At 43.7% G+C, this 13,577-nt stretch overlaps 1 protein-coding gene and 1 non-coding gene across 2 annotated transcripts in view; one reads left to right on the top strand and one right to left on the bottom strand.

The window, feature by feature from the left end:
• Positions 1 to 13,068, bottom strand: part of AVL9 (AVL9 cell migration associated) — a 77,733-nt gene extending 64,665 nt beyond the window's left edge. The window contains exon 1 of the mRNA XM_049768956.1: positions 12,944 to 13,068. Coding sequence (XP_049624913.1) covers positions 12,944 to 13,039 — 96 coding nt within the window. The 5' untranslated portion in view covers positions 13,040 to 13,068. The remainder of the gene's footprint in view (positions 1 to 12,943) is intronic.
• Positions 2,832 to 2,934, top strand: LOC126026004 (U6 spliceosomal RNA). The gene has a single exon (XR_007501554.1). It is a non-coding gene; the product is annotated as a U6 spliceosomal RNA (small nuclear RNA).
• Positions 13,069 to 13,577: the final 509 nt, after the last annotated feature.

Here is a 13,577-nt window from a genome sequence, read left to right as displayed (position 1 = left end):
GATTACAGAAGAGGCACTTAACAGTAAACAAGAAGTAGAGAACAATAATGGAAAACATCTTAAAGAGCAAAACTGAAAAGAGGATTGTAAAACATGAAGACAGTGGAAGAATTCTCTGAGTACATCAACAGGAATAATACATGTTATAGGGATTCCAGAAGGAAAAGGAACATTCAAATACAAGAGACCTAAACAGTTCCAATCAACATATACCCATAGCAGGTAGAGCATTTTTAAAACTATTTATTTTTATAAATATCTTTATTTAAGCATCATGATTACACGTATGTTTGTAGTTGGGTTTTTTGTTTTTTTTTTTTTTTTTTTGGTTTTTGGGCCACACCCTGTGACGCTCAGGGGTTACTCCTGGCTATGCGCTCAGAAGTTGCTCCTGGCTTCTTGGGGGACCATATGGGACGCGGGGGGATCGAACCGCGGTCCGTCCTAGGCTAGCGCAGGCAAGGCAGGCACCTTACCACCAGCGCCACCGCCCGGCACCCATGTAGTTGGGTTTTAAGCCAAATAAGTTTGGGCCTACTACTTAAATAAAGCACAAGGTCTTTGAAAATGTATAAGCACTGCATCCCAGTCCCACAAAATTCCCTCAGTTGACCTTGAACAAGGCCGACTCTGAAGGTGAACTTCCTTGTCTATAAAACAATGTCAATAGCGGACACTGAAACAATGTTGGTGCTGAAATGCTATATGCTATGCGTGAAACTGCACCAGGAACACAGCTGTCAATCCTAGTGCCGCAAATAAAGAAAGAAAAACAAAAACCAGTGCCAATGAACTGTAACTGGTATGGACAAATGGGACAGACAAGTCATTTGTAAAGTCCACAGGGAGAAATGTTCATATTTTAAAAAACTTAAAATGTATTTAGATTTGGGGCGAGAGAGATGTATAGCAAGTAAGGTGTTTAACTTGCATGAAGCTGACCCTGAGTGATTCCTGAGCACAAGACCCAGGAATGATCCCTAAGCACTGCTGGGCTGGGTATGGCCAAAATAAAAATCATTTAGACTTGATCTAAACTACAGGGTATGAAGAATAAAGATCTAAAGTACATAGTTCATGGATTTTTGGTTGCTGTTGTTTTTTATTTATTTTGGCTTTAGGGCTACACCTGGCGACCCTCAGGAGTTACTCCTGGTTCTGCAATCAGAAATTACTCCTGACAGTATTGGGGGAACCATATGAATGCCAGGGATCAAATGCAGGTCATCCACCTGCAAGACAAACACCTTCCCTGCTGTGCTATCTATCACTCTGGCCCCACTGCTCAGAGACTTTAATAAATTTATTGCCCACAACCTCATCAAGACACAGAAAGATCATCCTGCAAAGCTCCTCTATTCAAACTCCTAGCACCATACATTAGCTGACTATTTCTCTCTGACCATGCAAATACAGTACATTTTTTAATTTCTTCTTTAAATCACAGAAGTGGAGGGTATCTTTGCAATCATTTACTTTTAATTCTCATATTACAGATAATGAAGGAAGACCCTGAATGGTAGGCAACGTGTCCCAGATTACACACTTCATAGTCACTACATCAAGCTAGAACAGTAGAAGGAATGAGGATTTGCAAAAACTATATATGATGAAACCCAATTATGAGAACTTTGTAATTTTATGGTTACTAAATAAAACAACCACATGATGGGAAGTAAAAGACTTATCTTCTGGACAAAATGATATAAACAAAACAGAATTTGCTATGTAGGTAACTCAAAATATATTCAAAGACGTTATCAAAATTACATAAAATATTTTCTTATAGGAAAAATAGTAGAAAATTTCCTAGCAAATAACTTAAGTCAATTTTAATGAATTCTACCCTTATATTTTAGCTTTCTTTTTAATGTTTCCATTATTTTGGGTGGGGGGTGTTTGGACCATACCTGAAAGTGCTCAGGAATTACTCCTAATGGTGTTCAGGGTCAACCTGAGCTCCCGATGGTGCTCCTGATCCTGGTTCAGCCACAAGCAAGGCAAGCTGTGTTGCTGCAACCCCAAACATTTCAATATTGAATGCCATTGGTGAAAACATGATTCCAACTCGTGGTAGTGCCCCATTTCCCCAAAGGGAGTCTAATAAATGACTATTACCATTGAGCAAAGTTGTGAGGACAAAAACAGGGTGTCAGTAATAAGCATGTGGTCAATTCCTTGTATATGAAAACCCAGCAGACCATGACAACCAACATCAGGTGAAGGGTGAAGTATATGGGATCATGTCCTAAATCTAATAGAGGATACCCAAACACAGTCAGATATTGCACTTTTTAACCATTACCCAGCACACTGAGAAATGCACCAACAGCCTAAGTGGTCACCACAGAATTTCGGTCTCGCACAAGCAATGCCAAGTTGTCTTGCATGATCTGAGTCGGCTGATTTCAAACAGTTAAAATGTTTAGCTGAAATGGTAGTCCACTAACTACAGAAGCAATTAACAAGAGAAGTTGGGGAAGCTGTTAACTACAATACTATTTCAAGACAAACCTAGGAAGTAATTGCTGCCATACCATCATCTCCCTGACTAACAAAACTCAGCTTAGTCGGAGACATGTGGAAAACCTAGTTCAACTGAAACTACCACAGAACAGAATGCACTTGTTCAAAAGGCAGCCAACCACTGTGCTCATTTTAATATGATCTTCAGGAAAACAGGAAGCTAAAAAATATCTCTCTAAAAACGGGCAAAGATGTATCCACAAGAATGTTCTTAACATTATTCAACAGAACACACACTGGAATGCCTAAAATAGACCAGTTCAATAAACATAGCTACAAAATACTTTTAGTAAATTCTTGGAGCCATGCTTCGGCAACACATATACTAAAATTGGAACGATACAGAGAAGATTAGCATGGCCCCTGCGCAAGGATGACATGCAAATTCGTGAAGCATTCCATATTTAAAAAAGAAAAATTCTTGGAGCAATAGTACAGTCAGTAGAATGTTTGTCTTGTACATGGCCAACCCAGCTTCAATCCCAGCATCCCAATGGGCCTGAGCCCACCAAGAGTGATTCCTGAGTGTAGAGCTAAGAGTAACCCCAGAGTGCTGCCAGGTGTGGCCCCAAAACAAAAACAAACACTTTGGCAAATTCTAAATGCTACACTGCAATGTTAATATAAGGAAACATTTTTACATGTTTACAGGTGTGGTGTTGTGGCAGAGTGCAGATCTCACATGCAAAAGATCCTGGATTCAACCCCCTACACCTTTTTTATTATTATTATTGAAACCATTGTGATTTACAAAGGTTTTTACTTTTTATTTATTTTTTGTTTTTGGACCACACCCGGTGACGCTCAAGTGTTACTCCTGGCTATGCGCTCAGAAGTCGCTCCTGGCTTGGGGCAGGGGGACCATATGGGACGCCGGGGATCGAACCGTAGTCCGTCCTAGGATAGTGCTGGCAAGGCAGACACCTTACCCTAGCCCCAACAAAGTTCTTCATAGTTGGATTTCAGACAAATAATCAATCCCACCACCAGTGTCAACCTCCTTCCACCAGTTACCCAAAAAATATCCCAAACCACTCCCCAGCCTATCAGTATAACAGGCCCATCTTAAATTTTTTTTTTGGGGGGGGGGGTTACTCCTGGCTCTATGCTCAGAAATTGCTCCTGGCAGGCTCGGGGGACCATATGGGATGCCGGGATTCGAACCACCGACCTTCTGCATGCAAGGCAAATGCCTTATCTTCATGCTATCTCTCTGGCCCCCTCATCTTAAATTTTTATTTTTAAAGTTTAGGTCTCTTGATACCATTGCTGTTAACTTTTGCTGAGATACTTAGTTCTGTCCTTTTTTTTTTTTTTTTTTTTTTTTTAATTTCCACCAGTGCACCAAAGCACATGAGACCGCTTGGCCACTGGCCTCCATCTTTCAAATTTGTGTTTCTCTTCCTTCAACTTTTTTTTTTTTTTTTTTTTTTTTTTGCTTTTTGGGCCACACCCAGCAGCTCAAGGGTTACTCCTTGAATGCTCGGGGGACCATATGGGATGCCGGGATTCAAACCACTGTTCTTCTGTATGAAAGGCAAACACCTTACCTCCATGCTATCTCTCTAGCCCCCTCCTCCTTCAGTTTCTTTCCTTTTCCTTGCTATACTTCAGGGCCAAGGATGTTCGAGACATCTCCCATTTAAACCATTGCATTTCTTCATGCAATGGTATTATAAATATCACATGTAAATGGTACCATTTTGTATTTATTTTTCTTCTTTTGGCTTACTTCATTTAACAGTTCTGTCCATGTTGCTGCAAATTGCATGATTACATCATTTCTTATAGCTATGTAGTATTTCATTGTATATATGTATCAGATCTTCATAATCCATTCATCTGTTGTTGGACATGTAGGCTAATTCCAAGTCTTAGCTATTGTACTGAGTGCTGTAATGAATTGCGGTGTGCATACATCCTTTTGGATCAATGTTTTTCTGTCCTGAGGATACATATCCAACTGCTGGGTTGTATGACAGCTCAATTTTGAGTTTACTGAGAACCCTCCATACTGTTTTCCATAGGGATTGGACCAGGCAGCATTCCCATAAGCTATGGATGAGAGTTCCTTTTTCACCACAGCCCTGCCTAAAGACGTTGTTCCCAGTATTTTTGATATGTGCCATCTCACTGGTATAAGATAACTCATTGTTGGCCGGGTAGGTGGCGCTGGAGGTAAGGTGTCTGCCTTGCAAGCGCTAGCCAAGGATCAGGACCGCGGTTCGATCCCCCGGCGTCCCATATGGTCCCCCCAAGCCAGGGGCGATTTCTGAGCACATAGCCAGGAGTAACCCCTGAGCGTCAAACGGGTGTGGCCCAAAAAAAACAAAAAACAAACAAACAAACAAAAAAAAAGATAACTCATTGTTGCCTTGATTTGGATTTCCTTAATGATAAGTGTCTATTGTCACTACAACCTTTTGTTTGTACTATACAAATATACAAAATATAGTTTTTGTTTTGTTTTGTTTTTGGGCCACACTCGGCGGTGCTCAGGGGTTACTCCTGGCTGTCTGCTCAGAAATAGCTCCTGGCAGGCACGGGGGACCACATGGGACACTGGGATTTGAACCAACCACCTTTGGTCCTGGATCAGCTGCTTGCAAGGCAAATGCCGCTATGCTATCTCTCCGGGCCCAAATATACAAAATATATTGTTACATAAAAAGGCAGATCCAGTTTTAGAGATTGTACAGCAAGTAGGATGCTTGTCTCATATCTCACCAACCCAGGTTTGATCCCAGGCACTGCTTACGGTCTCTTGAGTACTGCTAGGAGTAAGCCCTGAGCACTGCTAAATGTGCCCCCTCCCCAAATACATACACATACACACATACACACACACACACACATACATCCTCCAAAATAGAGAGAAGTCAGAAGGCTATTTTTAGTGTGGCTGTTGTTATTACCTATATGTTATTGCTGTTATTATTAATAATAATTATTATTATTATTATTATTATTCAGTTTGGGGCATATATCCAGCAATTTTTGAGGATTACTCCCAGTCTCTGCAGGGGTACCATGGAGTGCCATGTACAGAATCCAGGTCTCATGCATGCAAATCATGTGCTCAGCCCTTTTAAGTAGTTCTCTGGCAGGAACCATATTTTTAATCTGTCATCATAGTCAGAGAATAGAATAAGACTAGTTTTAGGGGCCGGTGAGGTGGCGCTAGAGGTAAGGTGTCTGCCTTGCAAGCGCTAGCCAAGGAAGGACCGTGACCAAGGTTCGATCCCCCCGAGTCCCATATGGTTCCCCCAAGCCAGGGGCAATTTCTGAGCGCTTAGCCAGGAGTAACCCCTGAGCATCAAATGGGTGTGGCCGAAAAACTAAAAAAAAAAAAAAAAAAAAAAAAGATAAAAATAAAGTTTTCATTTTAATGAAGCAGTATTTCATTTATTCACCTGCAGGGGATTGGGGAAAGAGTAGAGTGGGTAGGGCAATACCATGCAAATAGTCAACACAGAAGAAATCCCTGGCACCACATATGATTCCACAAGCCCCACTAGCAATCCCTGAGCACAGAGCCAGGAGTTAGCTGGAGTACAACAGATGCTTGTCATAAACAGACAAACAATCCAGCTGCAAGTTTCAAAATGAAAATAAAACTGTAGGAAATCAAATGAAGAAATTTGTCCCACATGTAAAGGCTGGGAACCCAAAGAGTTGGTTTAGGAGACAGCTTTCACCATATTCTCCAGGTGAAATAACTGGATCCCTTTATCACAACACATAGAGCATATTTGTAACTGAGGAGTCTACAGGGATTTCATACATTCCCCTATATGATCATGCAGACATGATCAGAATGTACAGGTCAGACTAATCAAAGGCCTTACTATAAAAAAGGTTTGTTAGAATCTGGAACTTACCAAGTTATGAAAATTAATCAAGTACAGGACTTTCAGAGTGAATAATCTCAGTACACTGAAAGAACTAATAGCCAGTAACACCCAGAAGAGCAATCTAGCCAGCAGGTCCTTGAGACAACAAAAAACCGTCTGAAGTTAGCAGCCCTTTTTAAAAAAAAAAAAAATTGGGGAGGTGGGGGTCGTCATACCTGGCTGAATCCAGATTAGCCAAATTACATGACAAGCACCCTATCCATCTCTCTGTTCCTATGACCTGCACTTTTAATCTATTATGCCTGGAAATAAAAATCTTTTTTTTTTTTTTTTTTTTTGGTTTTTGGGTCACATCCAGCAAGTGTTCAGGGGTTACTCCTGGTTCTACGCTCAGAAATTGCTCCTGGCAGGGTTGGAGGACCATATGGGATGCTGGAATTCAAATCACCATCCTTCTGCATGCAAGGCAAACACCCTACCTCCATGCTATCTCTTCGGCCCTTGAATAAAAATCTTAAAACAAAGACTGAAGTACTTGATTAAACCATTCTGAGGGGAAATCTTATAAAATTATAAAATGCTTGCAACAGTCATTCTAAGAATGGTAGAGAATGAATTCTGAAACATGAAATTTGGACTTTAAAGAGTTTAAAAGGGCAGATCTACAGTGCTGTACTATCTACACAAGATAATTATTTGCAAAAGGAAAAAATTTATTTTAATAACTAATGGGGTGGGGATCTGGAAAGATAGTATAGCGGGTAGGTGTTTATGCTACAAGCAGCTAACCTACGTCCAATTCCTGGCATCCCATATGGTCCCCCAAATATTGTCAGGAGTAATTTCTGAGAGCAAAGCCAGGAGTCAGCTGTGAGCATCATTGGGTGTGGCCCCATTACCAAAAGAACTACAGTAATAGAGGGGTCAGTGAGAGAGCTCTCAAAGGGCTGGAGTATGTCTTGTATACAGAGAATCCAAGTTCAAGCCAAGGCACTGCACATGTCAACTGAGGATGCTACTATAAAACGCCTAAATGTATGTTCTAGCTGGATGAACGAACATAAATTTATACATGTTACCAGCAACTTTCTTTTCCTTCCCTCCATCCACCCTTCCTTCCTACCAGTACTGGCGAGTACTCTAGATGGTTTCCCTGAACCCAACAAAAGTGATGATCCCTGAACACAGAGCCATAGCTCAGGGTCACAGCCAGTGTGGCCCAAAAACCAAAAGTGTGAGAAAGTTAACTTAATTAAAATAGAAGGGCTGGAGAGACAGCAGTGATAGGGCGTTGCCTAACAAGCGACCAACCCAGGACCAATGGTGGTTCGAATCCCGGAATCCCACATGGTCCCCCCCCCACCCCCCACAACCCCCATGCCTGCCAAGGAGCGATTTCTGAGCACAGAGCCAGGAGTAACCCTGAGCGCTGACGGGTATGGCCCAAAAATAACAATAACAAAAAATTAAAATCCAGAAATCATTTATCTAGCCAACCTAGATAAAAGAAGAAAAGGATTACTCCTAAATTATAGTTCTAAAAAATAGTAATAGCTCTGTTAATGCTAATTCAATTATAAACATTTGGGGCCAGTAAGGTGGAGCTAGAGGTAAGGGGTCTGTCTGCCTTGCAAGCGCTAGCCAAGGAAGGACCTTGGTTAGATCCCCCAGCGTCCCATATGGTCCTCCAAGGCAGGGGCAATTTCTGAGTGCTTAGCCAGGAGTAACCCCTGAGCATCAAACGGTGTGGCCTGAAAAACCAAAAATAAATTATAAACATTTGATATTTGTAAAAGCTACAGAATATCCAAAAGGTTAATCTAGAAGTCACATTTTAATTTTTACTATGCATTCTGACTTGTTAAAACATTTCCAAGTTTGATTTGAAAAATTGAGACTTTTCTATTTTCTGCTACAATACAAAAAAGGAAAGTGTAATTCTTTAAAGCTGCTATTTGTTATCAGTATATCACTAAGAAAACAAGCCTCTGAGGACAGAACAATAGTATAGTGGAGAGGGCATTTGCCCTGCAAGCAGCAGACCCGATCCCTGGATCCCATATAATCACCTGAACTTTCCAGGAGTAACCCCAGAACACAGAGCCAAAAATAATCCCCAAGCCCCGTTGGGTGTGGCCCCAAAATAAAACAAACAAAAACACAAGCCTCTGGGGTTGGAGAAATAGTTCAGTGGGCAGAGTATACTCATGCATTTATTTTCAGGAGGCCCATGTTCTTTTTTGCTTGGAGGCCACACTCAGGGTTATTCCTAGCTCTGTGCTCAGGGATCATGCCTGGTGGGCTCAGGAGAATATATGGAATGCCAGGGATTGAACCCAGGCACACTGCCTGCAAAGTAAGTGTCCTACCCTCTGTGTGCTCTGGCCCCAAAGGCCCAGATCCAAGTAAAGAGAGAGAAGCCAGCACTGCTGCACTGCCAGATATGGTCTCCAACCCAAAACCCAAACTCCTTCCACTTCCAAACAAGAAAACATTACAAGCAACAGACAGGTTTCTCATAACAGGCCTGGTGTGTGTGTGTGTGTGTGTGTGTGTGTGTGTGTGTGTGTGACAGGTTTCTCATAACAGGCCTCCTTCCACTTCCAAACAAGAAAACATTATGAGCAACAGACAGGTTTCTCATAACAGGCCTGGTGTGTGTGTGTGTGTGTGTGTGTGTGTGTGTGTGTGTGTGTGTGTGTGTGTGTGTGTGTGTGTGTGTGTGTAGGTTTCTCATGTGTGTGTGTGACAGGTTTCCAATAACAGGCCTGTGTGTGTATGTGTGTGTAGGTTTCTCATAACAGGCCTGTGTGTTTCTCGTGTGTGTGTGTGTGTGTGTGTGTGTGTGTGTGCGCGTGTGTGTGTGTGTGTGTGTGTGGGTTTCTCGTGTGTGACAGGTTTCTCATAACAGGCCTGGGTGTGTGTGTGTGTGTGTGTCCTGGGGTGTGTGTGTTTGTAGAGGGGGGGACTAAAAGGCATGTGTGTGCGTGCGTGCGCCCGAGTTAAGCTCTACATGAAAAAAAATATCCCCCCCTCTACAAAACACCAGGTAGATTAAAAAATATAAAGTATAAAGTATGAGGTGTGTGTGTGTGTGTGTGTGTGTGTGTGTGTGTGAGGGGGCCCCTGAGTTAAGCTCTACATAAAAAAAATATTCCCCCCTCTACAAAACACCAGATAGATTAAAAAATATAAAGTATGAGGTATATGTGTTCTTATGGTGCCCACATCTTCCATCTTGAGATGTATACTTTCATGCTTTCATACTTTTACACTCAGATGCGTACTGGTTCTCTCTGGGGCTTGTTATTCTCTTTCTTATCCTCTCCCTCCGTTCCAAATAAAAACTGTCCAACAAAAATGTAAGTAAATAAGATACGTAATTATACCTACTAAGAACCTGCGATCTAAAAGTCCTATTAAGATAGATGTAGTAGGGGCCCGAGAGATAGCACAGTGGTAGAGCATTTGCCTTGCATGAGGCCAATGCAGAACAGACCGGATCAGTTTCGATTCCCAGCATCCCATATGGTCCCCCCAAGCCTGCCAGGAACAATTTCTGAATGCAGAACCAGGAGTAACTCCTGAGCACTGCCCGGCGTAGCCCCAGAACTAACTGACTAAAAGGCTTGTGAAAATAAAAAACAAACAAACATGGGATGTAATAAAAAATGAGGGCTATCATGGGGACAGAGGAGGTAGGGAATTTGGTTTGCATGTGGCTGACCCAGGTTTGATCCCTGGCACCCCATAAGATCCCCTGAGCACCGCCAAGTGCAATTCCTGAGTGCAGAGCCAGGAATAATTCCTGAGCTCACCAAGTATGGACCAAAATCAAATAAACAACAAAAAAGAGGGTCATCTGGTTAGTAGTAGTGTTGACCACAGGTTGCTACCAAACCAAGTTTGACTCCTGCACTTCTGGATTCTGTTCTTAACTCACCCTCACCTTGGGGCTTTAAAATAGTCCAATTTTAGTGACTACTCTATGAGGTCGGTTGAACTAGCAACTTTCTTTAAGGTTGCTCTCTTCTATCTTTTTTCTCAGCTATGAATTCTTACTTTTCCTTATTGAACTTAGGATTAAGTCCAATTCGATATAGAAATCTCTTTCCCTGTACTTCAACAGCTCTTGTGAATAGATTGTTTTCTACTGCTTTATTATCCCACTCTGGTTTTCTATGATCATGCCAAACTAGGTATGTAAGTATGTTTAAGTCACCTGACCTTCCTGGAATTTAGTTTACTAAACTAGAAAAGCTGGAATAGATGATTTAATACCAAAATCTAGTATGGGGCCAGACAGATAGGGCAAAAGGCTGAGCACTTGTTTGGCAAGCAGGAGACCTGGGTTCCAAGCACACACTGTCTGGTGACTTGAGCTTAGCCAGGAGTAACTGCTTCAAAGGAGCTGGGACTCCTAGGGTGGCAAAAAAATAACAAACCCTCCCAAAAAAACTGGTAAAGGGGAATGAAGTACAAGAAATTAAACAATTTAAACATGCTATAGGTCATGGGAACTGTATGAAGCTGACTGTGAACTCATAATATAGGATTCATTTCACACAAGCAGTTTGCATTTTCCTGTGCTTTGCAATCCAAAGCCAGAGGAATGCCAAGACATGGCATAGTATACAGGGTACTACTGGAACCTAAAGTTCTTTCATCTTAGAATCTTTCCAGTTTTCTTTTCTAAGCAGTGTGATGTACTTTTGTGTTGTTATTTATTTTGGGGGTGCTACACCCACCACTGCTTAAGGCTTACTCCTGCTTCTGAACTCAGGGATCACTTCTGATGAGGTTGGGGGGATCACATGCAGTTGGCGATACAACTTGGGTTGGCTGCAAGCAAGGCCTATGAGTCCTACACACTGCACTATCACTATGGCCCTGTGTCATGTGCTTTTAAAAGTTAGTACTTCTTCCTCTTTGGAAATAAAAGTAATATCACATCTGTCAATAAAATAGATTAATAAGCTGGGTAAGGGAGCTGGCTCATAGGGCACAAATCCCATTTTGCATGTGGGAGTCCCAGGTTTGATTCCCCAGCCAACCATAAATGGCTCAAAATACAAATTATTAAATATATATGTGTATATAGAATAGTAAAACAACAATAGGTGAATAATAGTACTCGATCTTAGCTCAGAACAAAAGTTAAGTTTTTGTCTTCTCTTAATATTCCTTTTTTTTATTCTCTTCAAAAATTCCATTCAGCATGCTCTAACCTAGGCTCCCACTTACTCTTCCCAGAAGACTAAATGCAACCGGGCCCAGCAGAATGAACACAAACAGTGCCAGAGCAATTCGAAGTCTAACTGTAAAACTAACTGTTTCACGGTGACCTCAGTAAGATCATCTTATTCCCTCCAAGTCTGTTACTTCAGCCCTATCCAAAAGTCAAGCTATAAAGAATAAAACCAAAGATGTTTCGTTTTAAAGTAGTAAAAGTCTAATGGTACACAGCGTTGCATCCCCTGGCAGTTTCAAATATCTACCGTCTTTTCTCTAAATTATGGCCACTTTTGTTTGTTTTTGTTTTGGGGTCACACCCGGCAGCGTTCAGGGGTTACTTCTGGCTCTATGCTCTGAAATCGCTCCTGGTAGGTTCGGGGAGCATAAGGAGTGCCGGGATTCGAACCATCGTCCTTCTGCATGCAACGCAAACACCCGACCTCCATGCTATCTCTCCGGCCCCAATTATGGCCACTTTTAAAACCACGTACATTCTACTGCAGCCATCTGTAATTAAAAATAAAAATATAAAACGCACTGAATAATGCCACTTCCTCTTTGGATCCTACGCTTTTCAAAAATGACTTTCTTCTTAACCCGAGGGCCAAGAACACGTGGCTCTTTCCAAGTTAAGTAATTTTTAGGGGTATCTTCTCCTTCATTCCCTGCACCACTTTTCTCTCGGCATCCCCCAAGGGGAACTGAAACTTGTGTCCTTCTTCTAAGATGTGACATTTTCTGCGAAAATGCAAAGAACGTAAGGGCTACATCACCTAGTGGCAGAAATCAGTATGTAAAACAATGAAATCAAATAAAATTAGTAAAAGAAAAAAGTCCTTCCGTATATTCTTCCCCAGCACAGACATAAGAATGACATCATTGCCTTCCAAGGAGGACCTGTACGGGGGTGGGGGCGCATTCGCTTTCTGGTTTGTTTCCTTGCAGAAATAAAATGGCAAAATGAATAGCATGGGGCTGTTTCTACCATGCTTTCCGGTAAATTCATTCCCTCCAAGGAAGGCCAAGGGGCTCGGCGAGCGCAGGCCTCAGCGACCCGAGCTGGGCGGGGGCGGAGACCACGCGCGCACCTCCCGGCCTCGGCTCCGGGTAAACAAAGGAAGCGGCTTTTCCCACGGCGCCGCGTGCGGAGGCTCCGAGCGGCCGAGCTGCGGCATCCGGGTTCCGGCCCGCGGGAGCAGCGTCGCCGAGAACTCGCGTCGTGGCGAGGAAGCCCCGGAGGGTCCGTCCCGGCTCCGGCTCCGGCTCCTCCACACTCGGCCGCGCCTCCCAGCCCCGACGGTCCGCGCGCGCGGAGCCCCTCTCCTCACCTGGCAGCCCTTCTTGTGGTGGAAGCCCACCACCACGATGTGCAGCACCGGGCCCCGCGGGGCGCCCTCGCCTTCGCGCTCGGCCTTCTGCTCCATGGGCGGCCGCGCCTAGGTGGAGGGAGGGAGGGGGGACGGGCGAGTGGGCGAGGGAGGACGCCGAGCTGCGAGCGGCCTTCGGGCGTCCGTCCGTCCGTCGGCGAAGCGCTGCACGAGCCGCGCCGCCTCCCGCTCCCCCTCCCGCGGCTCCTCGCCGCGTCTCCGGCTTCCGGGTGTCAGCTGACGTCAGAGCGCGCTGGCGAGGCGGGACCAGGCCTGAGGGCGGGGCCTCGGAGGGGGCGGGCCTCGGAGGGGAGCCTGAGGGAGGGAGGAGGATGCTGCGGGCCCTGTGGGCTCTCGGGCTCACCTGCCTCAAGCTCCTGAGGAATTGCCTCTGGTTGTACTTTTCTTTTGTTTTGTTTGGGGCCAGCGCCAGGGCTTGTTCCCTGGCTCTGCTGTCCGGAATCACTCCTGGTGGGGCCATGGGATGTCAACTGCGGGCAAGGCCAACGACCTACCCGCTGAACTCTTGCTCCAGCCTTTCTACTTGTATTTTAGTTATTTATTTAATCAATTTTATTTTGATTTTTAATGATCT

This window comes from Suncus etruscus, chromosome 1 (assembly GCF_024139225.1).
Source record: "Suncus etruscus isolate mSunEtr1 chromosome 1, mSunEtr1.pri.cur, whole genome shotgun sequence".
Classification (NCBI taxonomy): Eukaryota; Metazoa; Chordata; class Mammalia; order Eulipotyphla; family Soricidae; genus Suncus; species Suncus etruscus.
This window is presented reverse-complemented; position numbering and strand designations above follow the sequence as displayed.